The following is a 10,059-nucleotide window of genomic DNA, read 5'->3' as shown; positions in this document are numbered from 1 at the left end:
GCCACAGACAATAGTTAAGTTTTGTACAATTTTACCATTTGAAATATCGAACCATTCACAAATCCGGTATTTGTCATTTGAGTATTTTATGGTAAGAAATAACTCTAAGAAGTTAGAAAACAGGACTTAGAACTTGTAAGTCTTTACTACTGTAGTATTAGTGTACTGGTGTCAACTGTATCTGTAAGATCACGATACAGGATAATCTGGTAAGTTACATCTTATTACCCATTGCTATAAGATTTTGGATAATCCATTTAGGTACATCAAACAAAACGCTTCCCATACAATATAGGTTACTGATTATACAATGCAAATAGCCATGTATTTCACTAAATTTATTGTGTAGGCAATACTAGACATGAATTAAAAGTTTAAACATTTTTTTAAATTAATATAATATGTTCAACGAAATACCTAATGTTTGAATGTGTCCTAGCGTTCACTATTTCATATTATGAAATTATTACATTATATTCACTTTATTTTGTAATTTTATATGCTGGCATTCTGAGAACCACAATTTATTATGCGTATTTTACACGTATTATTGATTGAACTTAGTAAGTATGCACGTACTATTAACTATAAAAAATATAATTTATGTTTTCTATAGTAATTTATATTGTTTTATTTCAAAAACATACTGTTTTACTTAATATTTGCTTACTTATCTAAGTATCACACACTTCTGGAGAAATGGGTGCTAGAGCTTAAATTAAAAGAATTTGTTGCTAAAATAGAAATTTTCATAATTAAGTTTCTAATATGGGGTAGATAGGTGTTTAGTTTAGAGGTGAGAAATACTAATGACCACAAGGACCCTCCTCCACTATTTTTTACAAGGAAATGACATATACAATTAAAAAAAAAAACAAGATTTATTTTAGTTTATGGTCTTCACTCATGGAACGCTCAATAACTTATAGTTCACTCTCTATTTTGTGCCACTTTAAGCTCAGTTAAAGAACGGCCAGGGAATAATTACCATGCATTCCATTAATAACATACTAGCATACTAGATATACATAAATTATTTCAAATTTTAACTTCTGTTTTAATAATTAAAAACTATTTATCTCATTTTTATCCCTTAAATGTATTTTGGTATGACTAATTTACTAATTTCTTACATTTATAATGAATTTCCTCATTTCCTTCATTTCCTCAAAAATGATATAATGTCCTTTTTACTCTGTTTGAAAAAATGTTGTGAGCTAAAATATGTAGAAACAACTTAACTAATAAATTACTGATTGTTTATTTGAAATAAGTGTGGTATCACTAACTTCTTACTCAACTTCTGAACAAAACCATCCGTGCCCGCAATAAATATAGATGTATCGTGCCCTATTTGGTACATCCCTCATTTGTCTTGTGCATCCCAAGCATTGACTTCCAGTCGGATCATCCAAGTTGTTATTTTGTATCCAGGTTCCTATAAAATAAAAAATGACTTGCCTAAATATAAAATAAAGTAATTAATTAAAGTATTTACTCTGTGTTCCCTAGTTAATGTGCATAATCTGGATTCTTTGCATCCGTGGAAATTGGTCTGTGCATATTGGACACTTGTTGAGCCTTAATCCACATGAATCGCAACACTATCCATGTCCACATGGGATAAGAATGTTTGCACTACCAACATCTGCGTGGTCATTATGACAGATAAAACACCTATCTAATAGATGATCATCTGTATACAAATGATGTGGTATTTTAAATGTTTATCATTAATTTACTTATAGACTATAGCTTACCATTGACAAGTAGTATATTTTGTAGAGGCCTTGCTTGTTTTGCTATAATAACATCAGGTACTACACTTTGTACTATTAAAATTATATTAAATTCTTTGTTAAGTGTTTCTCAAATTTGTAAATGTTTGTTTAAATATTAATTAGTGTTTGATTAACATATTATCAAATACCTTCAATTTCAGGAGAATTTGGTTGTACAATCGGCTCAACTGGTTGATGAAATCCTTCTTCATAAGTAACATCTAAACAAAGAAATATACTTTAATACCAGTTGTTAAAATTTGATTCAAAGTCAAGTCAAAATGATTTGTGAATATACCTTCAAAATTGGCTTCGTTCGGTCCAACGACTATTACTTCATCTTCCTCTATTGCTGGTTCTACAAGTACATCTGGTATTAATAACTAAAACTTATAAAGTACTTTCAAAAATTAAATAATATGCCAACCTTCAAAATTAGGAGAGTCCGGTCTAATGACGATAACTATATCTTCTCCTACTGCTGGTTCAACAAGTACATCTAGAATAAATAGTTAAAACATATATAATTTTATAATCTAAAATATCATTAGGTTGTAAACTTTTCTACTAGTTGCCCACGACCTCTACCTGGTTGCACTTGACCACGAGGTCGTCCGCGGCGTCTTGGAATTTGAGGGATAATACGGTTATCTCGCCCTCCACGTCCTCGTCTTTGTGCTATTTGACGGCCATTATTTTCCAGTAGAGGAGGCGGTAACAGCGGTTCAAGTGGAACTGGTGGTAACTGCTGAATCTCATCTTCCCGATGTACTATAAAAAATGTGAGTGGTATATAAATATATAATTTATACATGTTTATTAGAAGACTAAAACTTAATATTTACCATTAGATAATGGACCGATTTGATTGTTCAAGTATCCTCTCACCACATGTGCGACTCTTCTAAGGAAGGATGCAGTATTATATCGACCATTCCTTACTAGTCGGAGAGCATTTTGTAAGACCTCATTATTTCTATCCCGGCTTGTGATAATTGATCTACGAACCTAAAAAAGGAAAAAAAAATATTAAGCAACAGGAAATAATAAATTATAAATAAATTTAACCTGTTGTCCATTTATTATTTGCCTGGCTTCTCTTCTAACTCATGATTCTACTGAACGAAGTCTGTCTGTATTCAAAAATATTCATATCAATTATCTAATATAAATAATATAATATATTATACCACTTAATTAAATATTTTACAAAACTTACCATAGAATGTACAAATTGGAGGATGTTGACCAATGGTGGTTTTTAGCATGCTATGGAAACTTTCCACATAGTCATTTGTCCGTATATTTAACCCGTACACTGAAAATCCAACTGGACCTACAGTATCGATCCAGTAATGTTGAATGTAATTTAACATATCATCAACGTATCTCATTATGTCCATGTGCCTCGCCAATTGTTGGAATCACAAAAAATCCTCCAGTTATATGGAAGTCAATTGGCAATTGGGGGTCCATTTCTGGTGGTAAATTTGGTAGTGCAGTGATCTTTTATTAAAACAATAAGTAAATATTATAAACTATTATAGGATGAAAATTATATGGTTTTATAAGATTACCATTCGGATAACAGTGGCTACACCATAGTTGTTACGAACGATTTCAGTCATGCCATGTGTTCGAATATATCTTACAATGCTCTGTAATCAAAAATATTTTATTCAACGTTATACTATAAATCGATTTATTTGAATGATAAAATATGTTATTTTTGTAGTTCAAATTTTATATGAGAATGTGTTAACCTGATTGAAATGGAACCAACAACCAACTAATTGACAATCCGGTAATACTCTTCAAATAGCATTTCGTTGAGCCATTTCAAAGTCTGCAATAACTTGCATTCTATTCCATTCGAAAAGTTCAAAAGATAGATCCGTTGATTAAAACTGCCACAATCTTATGTATACCGATTCTGTTTTTTGATTTGTAAGTGCATAAACAAGAGGAATGGACTGCAAGATAGAAAAAAAACAATTAATAACTGATTAGTTTAAGTAATAACTAATGATATTTTATATTATACTTTTGCATTTATAATATTAATCTGTTGATATTAAATTGCATTAATACCAACAGTAATTAATCAGGAATTGTTTTGAAAATATAGAAACTTCTATTTTGGTTAATCTTACAATGTTATCCAGGACTGCATGTATGGTCACTAATTGATCAATATCTCCTGGAAAATTTGGTACTACTCCAAAAGTGCCATATACGGCTAAAACTTGAGCTCTTCGGAGGAATGGTGCATGATGCCGTATAAAATCAATGTTTGCAAACAATAAACCTCCAAATATTGAATGTCCGTCTTGAATAAATTCAAGGGGACCTTGGTAGTACAATACATTGTTGATATCATCTGCCACAAATGACAGACGACTTTGCCACTTAACAGAGGCTATTGTCTCTCCCATTGACCTCAAATCAGCTGGTATGGGGGGTGAAACAGTTCTTCGAGCTTGCTGTACAACTCTTAGAGCTTGTTGAACATTTACTTCCATTGCCACATTTGGGTGTCTACAAGTGTTGTTATAGTTAAAAAAAATGTATTTGGAATATCACTAGCATATCACTAGTAAATATACTAGAATATCACTAGTTAACATGTCACTGTCTATTAGATGTCCAATATATATCATTTATTAGATCAAAATATCTATTTTTGATGTATAATAGATGTTCTTTTTATGTTCCAAAATAAGTCTAAATGAGACAACTATTTAAAGTCTAAATGTATATTGTTAATATACATATTTAAGACTGTATTTTATTGGTATATAAACTAGCATTTTAGATGTATATAAAATATCTATTATTTGTATAAGATATGATACTTGACTAATTAATATAATTTAATGTGTATATTAATAAAATAGTCTGTATACAGACTATAGTCTTATACAATAATTTTTATGTTTACCATTATTGACTATAATAAGTCTACTTATTAACTATTATACATTTTGGGGTAAATGTATATATTTACAGTTGAATAGGCATTAAATGTAATTAATATATTCAAATACAAAAATTAATAGCTACACAAAATTTATTTATTTGAATAGGTATAAATAAATAATTATTGGAAAAGTGCGCACTCCCATAAAATACAATACATATAATATGTAAATAATATTATGTTAAATTATAACAATTAAACATGTTGAGTCAAAATTAAATTGTTGTAATGAAAGCTTTTAAACTTTTTTAATGATGTTTACAGTAAAATTTACATTTATATTTAAAGTTGTCAAATTAAAAAAAAAACAGTTACAAATTATAAATTATAATACACTATATACACCAGGTACCACGATACCACTTAATATTATTATTATTTTTTTTTATATTTCTCCCGGGTTGGTGCTAAGCGTAACCAGTTTTTAACTCTACACCTAACCACATCTTCGGATCCTGTTGGATGTTTCATCATAGTTACATCTTAAAAGGTTAAAATAATAGCATAATTAATTTGATAACTTTAATTTGGGTAAGTAACACTTTTTAGTTAAAAATAGTCTTACCTAGTAGAATGCTGAACATTATCAAATCTTTGAAAGCATGTTTTCCAGAATTTCGACCTTCAAAGTTGTAGTTAAATGCGCAATGGTCTGTTAATAATGTTCTTAATACCAATGTGGTAGTGTCATTCTGCTATCTTCCCCCACATTGCTGTAATCTACTGATCTAAAATTAAAATTCAATTTGAATTACTGTTTTATTATGGTCGTTTTTAATAATTAGGTGCTGAGTAATTTAATTATACCATTAGTTGTCGTGATGCAGACAATTGCAATTTTTCTTCAACATCACACACTTCGGCTATAGATTTAGCCGGCAGAATGAAATGCTCAGAACATTTTTGTCTGATTGTCGATTGGGCTTTAGATTCTCCATTGCTCATGATTAATTTTGTTAATAATTTATTAGTCATCTGTTGACCTTCTATAATTTGTTGAACTAACAAAATTTGCTTTTGCAATAAATGTATTGTAGCATGTGAAAAGTCCACGGCTCCGGATAATGAAGGCTGATACTGTTCATTTTCTAGAAAATAAAACATAAATATTTAACACATAGCTATAATAAGTATGACATTTATGCTTATGCAGAAGAAAATATACCTTCATTATGAGATTCATTATCGTGTTCAAACATGGGTAGTGACAAACAATTGTCAGAATTTGTTTCTGTTAGCAGCTGATCTACAATATTTTTGATATTTATTTATTTATTATTAATTAACGCCTGTTAGGGCAATTTTAACAAAGGTAAAGTAATTTTTGAAACACTATTATTACATTTTTTTTTTTTTTAGACAATTTGTTTAGAAATGATTCACAGAATAAAGTATAGTTAGGATTGTAGCAGTGTTGGTAACTAGAACTAACCTACGGAAAGGTGGTAGACTCATTTGCCAGACGCATTAGCCTGTCCATGGGGCGATTACGACTATAATTGGAGGTACGAAAGGGGATGACAAATGGGGCAGTGAAACGTGTGGAATGTTGAGGTACTCGAAATTGTATGCAGGAAAGGAGAGTAGGTGCATCATATTATGTACCATCAATAATTCTCTGAAGGAATTTAAGATTTACATTAGCTCTTCTGTCTGCTAGGGTATCTAGGCATAGTTCATGTAGGACAGGTGTATAGTCATGAACAGGGTGATTGATTTTCAGGACACGACCTGCAATGTAGAGGAAGAGCCTCTGAACACTCAATGATTAATGAGGCGGACGCAGTGTAGGGATCCCATAGGACGCAAGCGTATTCTAATAAAGGGCGAACTAGAGAGCAATAGAGAGTTTTTAATGAGGAGGACAGTTAAAAATCGGATGACACACGTCTTATAAATCCTAACATCTTAAAGGCTTTGCAACCTATCGATTAGATATGTGAGTGGTAATTTAGATTACTGGTAAGAAGAACCCCTAGGTCTTTTTTACTTGTAACAGATTCAAGCACAATATCATTGATGGTATAGTTGTGAACTATGACATTTCTGCTGCGAAAAAATGACATTGACTGGCATTTGCTGACATTTAAGTGGAGGCCGATATAGTTTATCTATATAACTAGATTATTGAGTTCGACCTGCGGTGCAAGACAGTCCTCTGTAGATTCAATTTGGCAAAACATTTTAATGTCATCAGCAAAGGCGAGGAAATTACAATTAGGGATTTTTTATGTCATTGATGAATAATGCAAAAAGAAAGGGTGAAAGATGGCCACCTTGGAGAACACCCGAGGTGATAGGAAGGACCTCAGACTTACATCCATAGATTTTTACAATTTTTTTTTGGAATCTACCGGACAGATAAGATTTGAATCAGGACAGAAGAGGTTTTTCCAAACCCAGATTTGTAGAGAAACTCGAAAAGGAAGTTGTGGTCAACTCGATCGAAAGCTTTGACAAAATCAGTAAAGATTACATCAACCTGGGATTTATTATCGAACGCTTCTAATACAAAGTTATTAAAAATAGTTAGGTTCATAGCAACGGAGCGCCCTGGTCTAAAACCATATTGTTCATCGATTAAGATTGCATTAAGAGATGGCTGTGTATTAAGTAAAACTAGAGATTCAAATAATTTCGCTATATGACTTAGTATGGAGATGGGTCTGTAGTTTCTGACGTTCGATTTGTCACCAGACTTGAAGATGGAAGTAATTGAACAAACAATTGTCAGAATTTGTTTCTGTTAGCAGCTGATCTACAATATATTTGATATTAATATTTGACAAGTTAGTAAGCAATAACTTTATAACATAAATTATTTAATTTTAAGTACACTACCTTGAACAAGTAAATTCATTTGTGTCAAATTGTTTTCTGAAATTGAATTATTATCGTTATTATATTTCTGTGGAACTGGAGTAGTAAAAATTGATGTGACTTTTTTGAACACTGAAGTCGTTTGACTGGTTGTAGATTTTGTAGATTCCCTAATTTGATTTGGTGAAACTAGATTTGTGTTGTTAATAGAAGGTTTTAATTTGTATGTTCTATAAGAATCATCTAATAAAAAATAAAATAAATGAAACAAGTAATAAGTAACATAGCACAAAAAAAAATCCATACCAAGAGATCTTATCCAAGTAGGAGGTTCTGGCATATTTATAATTGATGGTGAATGACTATCTGATTCTGAATCTGAATTCCTTTTCAAAGTATTTGGTTTCTTCTTACGCTTTCCACAACCTCGGTTTTCAATATTCGAGCTTACTGCATCATCATTATTTTCATATTTTGGTAATTTACTTCTAGCTTCCTCATATGTTCCAATAATTGAAATATATTAGGTACTGAAAAATAAAATATAATTTATATTAACAAACCAAATGTTTTAAATATTTTGCAAGGATATTGAAACCACATTTCTTCGTCTGGTAAAACAACCGACTTTATAATTTTTGTTACTTGACATTTTTGTGGTGGCCATAAACAAAAATACATGTTGCTACAATTTTGTACCCATATGTTAGGCACAATAGCAACCATGGGTGCATTTTTTTTATCAAACAGGATTTTACAAATATAAAATAAAACATTTTCTTTTGCGTTTGCCATCATGACTAAGACATAAAAACAATAATTAATATTTATAATTCACAATATAAAATGTAGTTTTATTAATGTAAAATTGAAGTGACTGCAAATTCACCTAAACTATTTAAAGGAAACTTTATTGCCTTGTGTGAAACTGAGTTAAGTGAAATAACCTCGAGTTCCACTGATAAATTTCTACACAAATAAGTTCCAATACTATTAGATGGTAAAGGACTTAAATACAAATCAGTTACTGTTTCAAATTTATAGCAAATTAAACTGATTTCTGAGTCATTCTGTACTATGGATTTATTACTAAAACTGAGCCATCAAAGCTTATGCAGCAAATATTGGCTAGGTCTGTTTTTAAAACGAATTTTTCAGTTTCTACTTTTTTAAACTGTTGCCCATATAATATGAAGGGCGACATTCCAAAACGCACTATTGCCATTTTTATTAAAATCGAGTTAAATATCAATTCTTATGGTAAATATGCTGGGGAATACGAATTTGGAATTGTTTTTTCGATATCACGATTATTTTTTCAGTGGTATCGATCTTAACATCGGTATTTGTTTCAAAATATGTTATTGCCTATATTATTACTTTCCAAAACGTTCTATTGCCATTTTGTTCCATAACGTGCTATTGCCCATAATATAAATATAGGACTCAAGTAGTTGTTACGTCAAAACGTCCCATTGCCATATATCATTCCAAAACGCGTTATTGCCAATCTCAAAGCAAAACGTATCATTTTCTATACTAATTACATAGGGCATCAATTCTCTATTTTACAAAACGTGCCATTGCTTTTTGGTAATTTTACCATCAAATTAATTTCAATTTTACTTTGTTTAAATAAATTTGAAAATACGATTAATTCTAATTTTATGTTCATAAGTTTATCTATTCGATGAAAAAAAAAACTGTTCCTAACTTCATTTGATGATAACAAAAAGTGTAGTGAATTTGGCTGTTTACCACGGATATAGATACTATGGTTGCACAACGAACAATAATATGACGGCGCCAAATGTTCTTATCAAGTTACATAAATACATACATAGTATCCATACAAAAAAAAGTCGCGACATACTAGCGCTCCACCGTGGCTAGGTAACCCGGTTTGGTTACCGTACTTAGTAGTAGTTGTAGAGGGCGCTAGTAAAACGCGACTTTTTGTCAGAATTGATAAGAACATTCGGCGCCGCTGAGCACTGTGATCCAATATGGGCCGTCGTGCAACCATAGTATCTATATCCGTGCTGTTTACCTCCAAAAGTTCATTGACGTATTATGCACAGAAGGATAAAACTGATAAAAAATAATTTATTAGTTTTTAAAATAAAAGAAGAAAATTTTTAATATGAATCCGAGGTCCAAAAAACTTGTACTTGCTGCTCAAAGAGTAAGTACTTTTTCATTATTACACATTATCTATGTATATAATAATATTTGTCATCAACTTATGGCCATAATAAAATGTTTTGTTATTGTCAGTAACTACTGTACCTTTACAATATGACATAATAAATATAATTATTATGACCATTTTAAATGTTTCGTTTGGTAAAGATTTTGGTATAATTTATTTTATTTACTATAGTTAATTTAAATAAATAAATAAATAATAATTAACATTTAAAAAAATATATTTTTGTTAGGATTATAACAAGCTTGACTCTGAATTATTAAGATTAA

At 30.5% G+C, this 10,059-nt stretch overlaps 2 protein-coding genes across 2 annotated transcripts in view; both read right to left on the bottom strand.

Moving 5' to 3' along the window:
- Nucleotides 1-624: 624 nt before the first annotated feature.
- Nucleotides 625-4,303, bottom strand: LOC107884843. Its single transcript, XM_029492865.1, has 11 exons — nt 3,935-4,303; nt 3,359-3,439; nt 3,189-3,287; nt 2,627-2,789; nt 2,370-2,552; nt 2,209-2,280; nt 2,080-2,139; nt 1,931-2,002; nt 1,761-1,832; nt 1,499-1,696; nt 625-1,438 (listed from the first exon to the last, which is right to left on the bottom strand). Exons 1-10 carry the CDS (start codon nt 4,301-4,303, stop codon nt 1,605-1,607), a joined length of 1,263 nt encoding a protein of 420 aa, XP_029348725.1. The 3' UTR covers nt 625-1,438; nt 1,499-1,604.
- A 757-nt stretch (nt 4,304-5,060) lies between these two features.
- The window catches only part of LOC103310521, a 10,474-nt gene continuing 5,475 nt past the window's right edge, over nt 5,061-10,059 (bottom strand). Inside the window, exons 2-7 of the mRNA XM_029492162.1 lie at nt 7,888-8,111; nt 7,603-7,824; nt 5,927-6,007; nt 5,569-5,849; nt 5,327-5,489; nt 5,061-5,243 (exon numbers count right to left, since the gene is read on the bottom strand). Of these exons, the coding sequence (XP_029348022.1) occupies nt 5,457-5,489; nt 5,569-5,849; nt 5,927-6,007; nt 7,603-7,824; nt 7,888-7,921 (651 nt within the window). The 5' untranslated portion in view covers nt 7,922-8,111 and the 3' untranslated portion in view covers nt 5,061-5,243; nt 5,327-5,456. The remainder of the gene's footprint in view (nt 5,244-5,326; nt 5,490-5,568; nt 5,850-5,926; nt 6,008-7,602; nt 7,825-7,887; nt 8,112-10,059) is intronic.

This window comes from Acyrthosiphon pisum, chromosome X (assembly GCF_005508785.2).
Source record: "Acyrthosiphon pisum isolate AL4f chromosome X, pea_aphid_22Mar2018_4r6ur, whole genome shotgun sequence".
Lineage (NCBI taxonomy): Eukaryota > Metazoa > Arthropoda > Insecta > Hemiptera > Aphididae > Acyrthosiphon > Acyrthosiphon pisum.
The sequence above is the reverse complement of the archived record's forward strand: the minus strand, read 5'-3'. Positions and strand labels throughout refer to the sequence as shown.

Coding starts and splice junctions, on each gene's coding strand:
- LOC107884843 (XM_029492865.1), bottom strand. CDS start 4,303: ATGGAAGTAAATGTTCAACAAGCTCTAAGAGTTGTACAGCAAGCTCGA. Junction 3,288..3,358: donor TAGCCACTGTTATCCGAATG/GTAATCTTATAA, acceptor TTTTAATAAAAG/ATCACTGCACTACCAAATTT. Junction 1,833..1,930: donor AAATTCTCCTGAAATTGAAG/GTATTTGATAAT, acceptor TAATTTTAATAG/TACAAAGTGTAGTACCTGAT.